The sequence below is a fragment of the Zootoca vivipara genome, chromosome 2 (genome assembly GCF_965207765.1).
Source record: "Zootoca vivipara chromosome 2, rZooViv2.hap1.1, whole genome shotgun sequence".
Lineage (NCBI taxonomy): Eukaryota > Metazoa > Chordata > Lepidosauria > Squamata > Lacertidae > Zootoca > Zootoca vivipara.
Window position 1 is genome coordinate 103,111,735 of NC_142584.1, and position 12,869 is coordinate 103,124,603.

General features: G+C 42.6%; 1 protein-coding gene across 1 annotated transcript in view; it reads left to right on the top strand.

Annotated features, from left to right (window-relative positions):
• The window catches only part of IHO1 (interactor of HORMAD1 1), a 33,651-nt gene extending 21,477 nt beyond the window's left edge, over window positions 1–12,174 (top strand). The window contains exons 6-7 of the mRNA XM_035105000.3: window positions 8,271–8,377; window positions 10,459–12,174. Coding sequence (XP_034960891.1) covers window positions 8,271–8,377; window positions 10,459–11,460 — 1,109 coding nt within the window. The 3' untranslated portion in view covers window positions 11,461–12,174. The remainder of the gene's footprint in view (window positions 1–8,270; window positions 8,378–10,458) is intronic.
• Window positions 12,175–12,869: the final 695 nt, after the last annotated feature.

The following is a 12,869-nucleotide window of genomic DNA, read 5'->3' on the forward strand; positions in this document are numbered from 1 at the left end:
CAGACTGCAGCTGTCAGTGTATGCCTCTGGGAGAATATTGTATATATTATATGTTATTGGTAGATAGGGAAAGCAGCAGGAATTGGGTCGATGTATTAGACTTCCCAGTGTATCAAATGGGCAATGCCCTAGTCTCTAACTGCTGTGAATATAGAGCATTTGTTTTGGGAATGTGGCCTCATGTGAAGAAGGCAATGGCTTAGCTCATTTTAAGCTCATTACTTAGAGTTGTGCTGCTCATAACTAAGCTGTTACTCCTTTTCCTTTTTTGCCTCTGTGCCTGGCTGTGCAGTTTGTCAGCTGGGGGGGGGGGATTTTCACAGACATGTATGCCATTGATTTAGCACAGTGGGATCCAAAAACGTTTAATGTCAGCTTTCCTGCTGCTGGGCAGTTTTTTCACTGGCAGATGTTAGAACAAAACATTCCACATGGGCATTTTATTCCATCACATCCATTGTCCTGCCTTGTGGTTCCTCCTGGCCATAGCCGAGGACAGATTTAGGTGTTCTAGATGAGGCACTAAAACTGCACACAAACTCAGCTAAGGGAACGTCACCCAAACTCATCTTTGGGAACTTCACAGCTGAGTGGCTCATCTCAATGGGAACTTGCATGGCGAGGCCCCGGGCCCCGCAGTCCCCTTAGGTAATAAACACACATCCACAAATATTTAGGTTAATGGGATAAAATAGGCCACAGCTTTATTGGTTACAGATGTTAGTAGTTTGGCTTAGGCATTGGGTGAAACTGGACTATATGGAATCATAGAATCATAGAGTTGGAAGAGACCACAAGGGCCATCCAGTCCAACCCCCTGCCAAGCAGGAAACACCATCAAAGCATTCTTGACATATGGCTGTCAAGCCTCTGCTTAAAGACCTCCAAAGAAGGAGACTCCACCACACTCCTTGGTAGCAAATTCCACTGCCGAACAGCTCTTACTGTCAGGAAGTTCTTCCTAATGTTTAGGTGGAATCTTCTTTCTTGAAGTTTTAATCCATTGCTCCATGTCCGCTTCTCTGGAGCAACAGAAAACAATCCTTCTCCTTCCTCCATATGACATCCTTTCATATATTTGAACATGGCTATCATATCACCCCTTAACCTTCTCTTCTCCAGGCTAAACATACCCAGCTCCCTAAGCCGTTCCTCATAAGGCATCGTTTCCAAGCCTTTGACCATTTTGGTTGCCCTCTTCTGGACACGTTCCAGCTTGTCAGTATCCTTCTTGAACTGTGGTGCCCAGAACTGGACACAGTACTCCAGGTGAGGTCTGACCAGAGCAGAATACAGTGGTACTATTACTTCCCTAGATCTAGATGCTATACTCCTATTGATGCAGCCCAGAATTGCATTGGCTTTTTTAGCTGCTGCATCCTGACTCCTGCACATCTGCAGGGAGTCTCATAAGGGTAAAGCACTAGTAGGGGGAGCCCTATGATATACATCAAATCAGGGCACCCCCAGGGTCCCAATGGGGTTGTGCAATGGCCCTAGCCAACAGCCAGGCTTTGGACAGGAACCACACTCCCCAGATCCCTTTAATGGGGTACCCTTAATGTGGAGGGGCAGGTGGAGGCCACCACCTCCCATCCCATAAACAAGGCTTACCCAATGCCTAACCTTACAAAGTTACAGGTAGGCAGCCGTGTTGGTCTGACGCAGTCAAAACAAAATTTTAAAAATCCTTCCAGTCAGGCCCGTCCTAGCCATAAAGGCTAGTGGCGCGGAGAACCACGGCGCTGGAGGGCGCTGGAAGGGCGCCAAATGAGTGCAGGGTTCCGGCGATCTGGCCAGGACTGCGCTCCTTCTCCGAGGACTCCGCGCTGCGCCTCCTTCTCATTTCCCCAGCGCTGCGTTCCGCTCAGTCGAGCTTTGCCACCAGCGCGCGCACAGCGCCCAAGCAGCTCTTGCTGGTCCCGCGGTGCGCGCGCTGGTGGCGAAGCTTGACTGAGCGGAACCCAGCGCTGGGGAAATGAGAAGGAGGCACAGCGCGGAGTCATCGGAGGTGGCCTCCCCTTGCTGCCGCGGTCCGCTTGGCACTCCCGGGCCCTTGGAGAGGCTCTGAAGGGGGGCGTTGGAGGGACCTAGCGCCAGGGCGCTGGATGGGCTTAAGACGGCCCTGCTTCCAGTAGCACCTTAGAGACCAACTAAGTTTGTCATAGGTATGAGCTTTCATGTGCATGCACACTTCTTCAGATACCAAAGTTGTGACAGTTGCTACAAGGTAGGCGAAAACCAAATGGCTAGTGGCAATTTGCCAAGTGGAAAAATTCCTACCTGGCCCCAACAATGTGGCAGCCAACCTTAGTCCATATCAAGGCCGCTGTCAAGCAACACATAAATACAAGGAGGCAAAAGGAGGTCACCCACTGGCCGTGCTGCTGTTTAAACTGCTAGGGGCCATGCCCCCCCCCCCCGGCTATCCTGATTGCTCAGCTGGGGGGGCGTGATGTGGCCTGGAGTCCCTATGACAGGGGCGGCATCCCTCCGCCCACAGCCAGGTCACTGGGAGGTCCCAGATGCCCCCCCGCAATACCGCCCCCTGGGGAAGGGGAGCAGACTTAATATCACCTTCTATTTCCATATCTCATTGGTGCCTCCATACTCACCCTCCCCACCATTGCATCTTTATTTAAGAATTCATGTGCTGCCCTTCAGCAGAAAAAAAAACTCACGTATTTTCAGGGCAACTTACAAATAAAACAGTGAGCTGCTAAATAAAATACATTGTGTAACAACAATATTATGTTTTCAAACAGCAGATAAAAGTAGTTTAATGTACCAGAGATAAAATTAAGATTAAAAGGCCTAAGAATTATGTACACACACACACACACACACACACACACACACACACACACACTCTTCCAAATTTCCCCTAGTAGTGAGCAATTTAAGCATATATGCTGAAATTCTGCTATGAAAGGAAACCATCTCCCATCTGCTGCTTCACAGAAGTGCTGACCTAAGTGTCAGGTGTACCTTTTAAAAAGGACTCATCAGAGCAAGTCCAGGTGCTTTGTGCGATGCCTTTGATTTGACATACATAACAGCAAATCAAGCACTGACCAGGCTGTCTGTTTTACATTTCCTTGCATGCTTCAGGTCAGCTGTCCACTTAAAACAGACTACTAGCAAATTAATTTTATTGATCTAATGTTTGTTTGGTGCACCCTGTTTTTCCTTAAACCCCTTGCCCACTCAGTTTCAAAAGACTTGGAAAAATTGCTCCCATGAAGAGTAGGGGGGAGTGGCTGTCCGAAGCCCCTAGGCAAGTGAGCACAGTTAAAACATCTATATCTCATCTTTCCAAACTCAAGGCAGCTTTTAGAATTTGTATTATGAACAAATTGTGCAAATTATTCTAACTAGTAAAACAAACAAAACATTAAAACATTCTAAACATTTGTTTTGCATAACAGAGTCTGCCTTCCCCTTTAATTTTATATAACATAAAATGCAAAAGCTCCACTGTTTGGAGGCAGTATGCGTCTGAATGCCAGTTGCTGGGACTCAAAAGTGGGGAGGGGGTTGTTGCCTTCAGGTTGCGCTTGCAGGCTTCTCATAGGCATCTGTTTGGCTGCTGTGAGAACAGAATGCTGCCTCTAGGATAGCTAAACTGGTGTCATGGTGCTGAAGGACCATATTTCTGATTGTTGGAATTCCCACTCACTATTTCTGAATGGGCTCTGCATTGGTATCATCTTTAACATCAGATCACTGAGTTTACCACTAAATAATTTATTCTCTGAAGATTTTGAGTTATACAGATTTGTTTGAGTGTGCAGTTTCTAAATATATGGTAAAAGCTAACACAATGTGGAGAACTTCTGGTGTGCAATTTAGAATCGACTTGTTATTTGCTAGCTTAGCGAGCAATTAGAAAGAAACTTGCATATTCCCCCAATTGTTTTCTCCCAGCTTATAACACTGGCATGTGTGCATGGATAGTGCCAAAGTGTACATGCACCCTAGAGAATTGTGCCCCAACCATGCTTCCTCCCTTCTGTGAAGACAATTACACCTGAGGGGATGGGGGAATGGCTAACCTACAACATGCTTTCAAGAAAGAATCAAGAGAATTAAACCAAATCTATAGCATATATTTACTAAACAAAAAGTAGTATGGTTGTGCGGCGATCTTTGAGAGTCTGATTGAAAGTAAGAGGCCAACAGTTAAGAACATCTGTGCATGCACTTACAAAGTAGTCAGCTTTGCTGTTACAGCGTAACAGCAATCAATGAGAGCTTCATTGAGAGTAAAGGGCTTTCTTCAATATTCTTTCGCATATAATACAGTATGTACAAAGCAGCCAGGTCAGCCTGACTGCTAATTCTACATTTCTCATATTTGCATTCCAAGCAAAATAATTTATTTTGGGGGTAAATGGCACTCTAAACATAGCACACCTGAACATTACAAACTAGACAAATTCAAATCCATGCCTGAAATTACAGACTTTAGCAACATATCTGAATAATGTAGTATCTGAATGAGCACAAAGCAAAATAATTGTCACTGAAATTATAGTGTGTGAATGGAGTCAGAGCATGGACATTATTTGTCTCTTGATTATATACCCATCACAGTAATGGGGTGCTGTGGCAAACAACAACGATGCGATCGAAGGTATCATTATCCCTGCTAATGTAGCATCATAGCTGCCAAGTTTTCCCTTTTCTCGCGAGGAAGCCTATTCAGCATAAGGGAAAATCCCTTAAAAAAGGGATAACTTGGCAGCTATGGTAGCATGTCTGAAAAATTGTTGTATGTACAAGCTACATTAGCAAGAAATGCTTCCCCCTTGATTGTGACTACCACAGCTGATGTGAGGACTCGGAGTAACCCATAAAAATATTTAGATTTAACTAATGCAACATCTACATAATTGCAGTGGGCAACAGGTCTGCAGACAGGAGCACATGGAGGTTACTCCTTGGTATAATTCATAAACATAGGAAACCTTTCTAATAAGTAGCAAAGGTGGATTCAACAAGCCTGAATGCTGCCTGCTGCTGGGCTACAGTGACTGGCAGTAGTTCTCCAGGCTTTCAGACAAGAGTTCCTTTCTTAGTCCTACATGCAGATGCCAGAGATTGAACCTGGGACCTTCCACATGCAAAACATGAGCTCCGCAACTGAGCTGTAGCCATTTCATTAAAGAGAAACACCAGCTTTGATATCTCTATACTGGTGTCATGGTGCCAAAGAACCGTATTTCTGAATATAGGCACCTGTTGATCCTAAACTGGATGAACATCCTTGCTAAGTCAAACAGGATTGTAATTTCTTAGGTGCTGCACTGTGTTCACAGATTTTAAAAAGGGAACTCCTGTACTGCTGGTGGCTAACTTCATAAAGAACAAGCAGCAGGTGGCTGGATGGGTTGCTGTCTATCAGTGAAACACCTGTGTGTAGATTTGATTAAACAGCTCTCCCGAACTATACAGTTCTAAAGATGACTTCCAGACTGCTGTGCCTTTTCTCCAGTCATCTGAAAGCACCCTTTGAGAAACTGACACCATCTCCACTGGATGGTGTTGCCAGGAGAATTGCTGAGAATTACTGTAAAAGTTCAAGATTCCCATTAGGACTCTAACCCAAATAATACATGAGGCTCGGTATTCAAATCCAGTAATTTACGGAAATGGATGAGGTTTTGAGCAAATAAATTTAGAAGCCATGCCAAGGGCACCAAGACTTCACAGGCTGCTTAAAACTAATAAGCCCAAAAGCAATTGTGTTGGCTATTAGTGGAGAAACTGTCATTCAACAGTTTTTTTTTTTAAGGAAAAGAAAGATAACCCATCATCTGCATTCTGCTTTCAGTCTATAGCCTTGTGCGGTAATGTATTAGCCATTAATAAGGATAACTGCCATAGAGGGAAAGAGCCTTTTTCATTTCAGGAAACTTGCCTTAGATGTAGGAGTCAGACTTTTAATGAGGCTTTTGCTTTATGTCTAGTTTTTGAGCAAGGTTGACTGGGGTCAAGTAATATGCTTGGCTGCGACTGTGACATCAGTGATGGATCTAAATGTGCTTCTGCCATGAAAACAGCTATTAATAATAATAATAATGAGAAATGATGGTACTGTAATAACACAAAAGGAGTTTCTTATTTAATCATATGTGTTGATACTGTACAAGAGTGATGACCTTTTAGAAAACGGTGGTAAATTCAATTCAGTTGAGGAAATGATGAATTGTAAAATACCCCAGGATCCACTAGTTTGCCAGATGAATTATATGAAAGAAGCAGTGTGTAAACAGGAGATAATCTTGAATTTGATAAACTGCAAGATTGACTTTACTGACTTCAGTGAAATATTGAAAAGCATCAACTTTCCTGACAAAATGTGAATGGTTAGGAAAAGTGTGGAATATATTAAAAATGTAAAATGGGTATCATAAATGAAAACAAAGGTCAGAATGGATGTACCACTTCCTGTCTCATTGGCATTGGTTATTAGCTATAGACATCAGGAGGAATTCAACGTTCTACTAAGGCAATCGTTCCGTTAGAATCCCTTCTCTCCTTCTGAAGCCCATTTTGATGAGTCCCCCTCTCCAATGTTAACCAGGGTGGCCAAAACTGCCCATATCCCCAAATTAGGCCTGCAACCACAAGTGGTCTAGATAATGTTTCATCATAGAACAAAAACAAGCACAGTAACACAAAATTCCAATAATTGGCACAATCTTTTAGTTCAAATGTTGTACTGAGCTGTGTGTGTGTGTGTGTGTGTGTGTGTGTGTGTGTGTGTGTGTGTGTCTGTGTCTGTGTCTGTGTCTGTGTCTGAAATAAATTGATAAACTGATTTCCCCATTTACTGCTCCATCACCTCTTCCTCTGTTGTCTGTCCTGTGTTGACTATCCTGTGTAGCCTTTTAGATTGTAGGCTTCTCTGGCACGGAGCTATGCTCTTGCAGAGAGACAGTGTGGTGTAGTGGTTAAGAGCGGTAGACTCGTAATCTGGTGAACCGGGTTCGCTTCGCTGCTCCTCCACATTGCAGCTGCTGGGTGACCTTGGGCTAGTCACACTTCTCTGAAGTCTCTCAGCCCCACCCACCTCACAGAGTGTTTGTTGTGGGGGAGGAAGGGAAAGGAGATTGTTAGTCGCTTGAGACTCAGGGTAGTTATAAAGCGGGATATCAGATCCAAGCACTTCTTCTTCTTGCTATACGTAGAGTACATAGCACTATATAATTAGTCAATACTAAAAATTCTCAGGAAATTAACTACTGTACAAAGTTTTGCACTTTTTTGCACTTTTTCCATGCTTGAATAAAAACACAGAATACACATAACCCAAAATATCTATACTGAGGCCTGTTAGCTACGATTGAAATTATTGCAGATAGCAGTAGCTGATTTGAAGTTCTTGGCAGAGGCGTTTCATGGGCTTTCAGTTATAGCTAGAGCTTGCATCTGCTGATGCATGCTCTATGTGTTATGTACCAAAAACCAAGCAAATCATAACCTTGATATTATTATTATTAAAATTTGTACACCATCCTTCATCTGTAGATCCCAGGGCAGTTTGCAGTATAAAAATACAAGATAAAAACACAAAATAACATAATAAAAACAAACCCATAACCCCCCTCACCCTTCTTTGACTTGTAGCTAATTCCTTTGTGGATATATCATTTGCACTGTATACTTAGTTTCTGCTTGCAGCAAATGGGGCTCTGGATTTTGTGGGAGGGGTGGAATGTGGTGGACCAGATGGGCCTCAAAAGTTCTTTCCAGCTCTGTTATTCATGGTGTGGGGTTGTTGTTTTGATTAACAAGCATGTGCTATACAAACTGTACAAAAGTTTTGCTTTTTGAGTGCCACTTTAAAAAAGAAAAGGAAAAAGTAAGTGGCATTTCCAAGAACCTTCCACACATGTCTCACCTTAGTCATTGGTAGAACTGTGGCATGGTGACGTGTATTGGGTTGGGATGTGCCGTGAAAATACCTTGGATTACTTGGAAAACAGGCATAAAGAAGAAGTAAGTGGGCTTTATAACAGAGGGCTAAAATGAGTCCTCCTTCGTTGCACATGCCCACTTGGAAGCACCATTGTGTCAATTTTAAATAACACTGTGGTGGTGGGCGGGGCGTTTTCTACTTCTCTTTGTGAAATGTTGCGCCCACTTCATAACCCACAGTATACAATTTCATTCCAACCTCACAGAAACACTGAATGGCATTTTATCTTTGGCAGACTAAATGTGACAGGATAAATGTGGTTTGTATTGATTTCTGTGTCTAGTGCAAGAAACGTCTCAATCCCATTATGAATTGGTACTGAGTGCTCTGAGAGACAAAAATGAAATGGAACAAGCATTACTGGGAATGGAGAAGAAAAGGCTGGAAAACGTAAGTGTGGAGATTGTTCTACTTTATTTAGCTGAACTCTGCCACCACTTCTCCTTTTCTCTCTTCAGAAAATGCAGACTAATTATCGGATGGTGCCTTCAGAGACACATCTGTACATTTCCTGTAACGAAATAATAACTAGCTTTTGAGCTGTAGCGGATTGTTGTCAGGGACAGTAGTTTGCTACAAACAAGACTCCAAAATGCCAAAAAAAAAACCACCCAACACTCAGGTTCACAACTGGCAAAATAAATTGGTCCCTCCACCATTATTATTTTTTTCAAAGTATCATTTATGTATAGACTCCTCTTTCAGGCAGTGGGGACTTTTCACAGGGGAACTGCATATCCTTGCAACATTTTTCTGGTGAAAATAGGGATGTCCTGTTTTGTACCCTCCAACATTTATCCTATGAAAATAGGGGAAAGCGGGACATTCTGGGATCAAATCAGAAACCGGGACAGATTCTGTAAATCTGGGACTGTCCCTGGAAAATAGGGAGGGTCTGGAATTGACATGTTTTTCTTGGGATTGAGTGGATTTAACAAAAACAATGATATTCAGTTTTATTAAGAAACTAAAAACTCGTCACCTTCATTATCATTTCCCCCTTAATAATAAAGATGCAAGTTCCCTTCTAAGCACACATTTGCTGAGCAAACATAAGCTACCAGAGCAGTCCACTCACATGTATGTTAGGGCTCCTCAATATGACCTATTTATTTGCTTGCACAAAACTTACATGGAAGTTAGGTTAAATTGGGTCTTTACGGCACATTTGTTCTGATTTGTTTGCGAGGAGGCTATATGACAATAGGCGTGTGTCCTGATTTGCTTGTGGAGTGGAACATCCTTCTATTAATCATGTGTTTTCCCATACTTTACAATGCTTTTCCCTGTCACTTTCCCAAATACTGAAAGTCTTCTAAAAGGTGGGTTTGTTGCACTAGTGTGACAGGGTGCTTTAATCTACTTTACTTGTGCAAATACTGAAACCCTGGAGGTACCTTTAGTTGTCTGTAGTGTACTCGTGGCCAAAAAGAATTAGTTGCCTTTGGTAAGATTGCCCCCATGTAATTCTTAACTGTTGCAGGTGAGTGGGTGCTTTCAAGCCTATGAGGAGAATTGCTCCGTATGAAAAAGAGGCATCAGGCACATTCAGAACAGTGCTGCTATATCCTTGCGATCACCCTCTTGCCTTTGATTTGCAGAATAAATTATTTTGCCCTGGAATGCCAATGCAACACCTCTGAAGTCAGCCTAACAAGGGATGTGGGTTAATAAGGGTCTCAAGGATGGAATTAATCAACCAGGGTCACAAAGAGCTGTCTCTCTTTAAGATGTCAGCTTTCAAAACTATACTATGCAGGAATCAAATATATATTTAAAATGTAGCTTTAAGAACCTGGAACGCCTTTGAAAATAAGGAAACTTCTTCAGTCAAAAAAGAGAAGTTAGGAATGTCGTAAAATTAATGAAATTAGGTGAGTAATTTTGGAACACTGTTTCACGAATGATCAGAGAAAAAACAATGACAGGAATAGAATGAATCTAAAACAAACCAATGAAGAATAGGGATGCTTCAAAAAAAAAAAGGAACAGAATGATTTTGACTAATATCCACCTCCTTCTAATAATTGAAATTTCTACCCCAGTTTCTACTCCAATAGGTAAAATATGCATGTGAAATGTCATTCAGGTCAATAAATTATCAATTCAGTAAATTATTCAGCTCAGTAAATTATCAGCACTAGTCCACATTCATGAAAGTGAGAGGTATCGTGGTGGCTATGTTCTGCCTCCATACTTGGAAGTAATAATGCTTCTGAAAAGCAGTTGCTGGAAACCACAGGAGAGGAAGGTTTTCTTGTTTCTGGGTCCTGCTTGTGGGCTTTCCACAGAGATCTGGTTGGCCACTGTGAGAACAGGATGCTGGACTAATTAGAACATTGGTTGATCCATGCTCCCTTCACTGTTTTTTTGTTTGTTTGTTTTGGTTTGTTTAGAATTGAAAGCATTTCTGTTCTAGATTGTGAATTCATACCATCTAATGATTCTACTCTCCTCGTCACTTTCCACAGAAAGATACAGAGATCTCAGATCTGAAATCCAGCCTGCAATCACTGACGGAGAGTTTGGAGCAGCTTACAGCTCAGCAGAAAGAGCAGCACTTGAAGCTCTGTGAGCGGTTAGAACACCTGCAGCTCCCTAGTCTTCTGGCTGATTTGCAAACATTCATTTCTGCACCCAGAGTACCAATTCATATAAAGGACAGTGTTTCCCAGACTTCCCCAGACATGATGTCCAGACAGGTACCTGACAATTCCCACTCACGTGATGCTCCTCCAGGCAGCCAGGTCATTTCTACTGTCACAGCCTCACAGGGCAAAGAAAATGCTGACATTCAGCAGAGTGGCCGTTTTCGGGCCGGGGGCCATGATGCCGACCATCCTCATTGCACCTGCTGCTTCAGTGCAGCCACCGCTGCAGGCAGCCACGAGGAATGCTTGTTATATACTCAAGGACCAAGTCTATCCACACCACTGAGGAAAGTGATCAAGAAAGGCAGTCGGGCAAAGGGACTTAACACTCCAAAGGACCCACAGCTGAGCTGGACTCACATCGACAGTGCAGACAGCCACAAAAATGAGAAGCTGGCCAAAGAGAGCATGGTACAAAGTAAAGGTGGAGGGCGAAGGATGAAAAGAGAACCCCAAAAATATAGTGAGAGGAAAATACTTTATTCCTCCAGGAAAGGAGGAAATTGTTCAAAGGTTACTACTAATGCCAGACGAGGGTGTTCTAAGTCCATCAAGTCTCCATACCTTGCACTCCAGTTCCATGAAAATTCACAGACTATACCAAATATGCAAGTAACGCCTGGAGTTAAAAAGAAAGTGGATCTTTCTTGTTCAAAAAACAATAGTTTCTGGGCAGGCTCCTCTCCGGAAAGCTCTTTTTCCGAAAACCAAGTGAGATGGCTCAATCTCTCTGATGATTACTCATCTCCTTGTAGTAAACCAGCCCAGCAGAAGACTACAACATATTGTCCATTATTTTTTGACAGTGATTTTTCTGATTAAGAGTGTTCTCTAAAAGATGCTTCTTGTATGTAATCATCTTAGTAATATGTTGTTATGAAAACCTTTTGTGCATCACAAGCAGTAATATGCTCCTTTCTGCAAAACTCCCAAAATGCATCACTATAACCTTGAGCAAAATTATCTATACCTGGCTTCCTTTAAAAAAAATGTATTGGCCTATTAAGATATTCCTTAACGAGATAGAAAACCTGGGGGGTAAGTCTCAGTCTTCCTCATCCCTTCACAATATGATCTTAGGCTGTACCATAGTCTAATAAAAGCAGGAACTCCTTTGAACCTGCCTCCCCCCGCAGAATCCATCCCCAGAAAGAATAACTGATCTCTGCAGTGGCATTTGGGAGATATACTAAGTTCAAACAAAATATAGCATAAATCAGCCTTAATTTTCTTCCCATGTCATGGAGATGGGAGAAGATTGTACATGTGCCAGAGACACTTAAAGGGTTGAGACATCTCAACAGGCCCTTTGATATCCTTCTTCTCCCCCAAAGGTGTGTCATCTAAAAACAGAAAAAAACCCTGTTATGTGTGTTGTGTCCAATAAAGCAGTTATTGTTTACTTTGGGCAGTGCTGGTACAGTGGGTTTGGGCAGGGGAACAGAGTAAAAGATGTAATTTGTTTTTATTTCTGATGTTTTAAAGGTGTTAAGTGTGCATAATAAAAGTCCAATAGATCGTTATCAGTGCGGTACCAATAAAGTTGGAAACATTCTTGTAATTGGCCCTGCGGCCGTAACACACAACCCACAGACGTGTGGGAAAGCAACACCATGTGGCTTGTTGGTGTATGTGTGATAAAGAGTCCTTTGTGGAGTGGCATTTGCTGGAGAAAGCAAGCATGAGTGTGTTGAGATGGAGAACACTTTCTTTTCCATGTTGCTTTCCCCCCACCTGGTATGATTCCAGCAGCTTCTCGCTCCCTGCAAATTGAGGCACGTTTTGAACTTGGGTATTACACCAGTCTAGCGCTCTTCAGTGGGGAAAGACGTCTTTCTTGATGGAACCCAAAAGGAGGAAAGACCGAACAAGCAGGTAGTTTCAAAAAGGGAAATACTATACCATGTTTTTTTTTTTTTTAAAAAAAAAGGTTCCTCAAAACATTCGCCTTACTTTGCAGGGTTGCTAGTTGCAAGCCAATCCTGCACAGAAAATTTTACTTAGATCAAATGTAAAAACATTTCGTGGTTGCCCTCTCTCTCCACAGGGGCAAAAGCCTTTTTTTTTCAAAGCAGATGCTAGAAGAGAAGTTTGGGCTTGAAGCACTGGCTTGATTTGGGCTCGGAGTTGTATGCTAATTTAGGATCAGCCAATGCTAACGACGCCCCCCTCCGCCAGCTGTGCAGAAGTAATTTCCTTTGAAGCTAAAATCAATTAATATGCAGATAGTG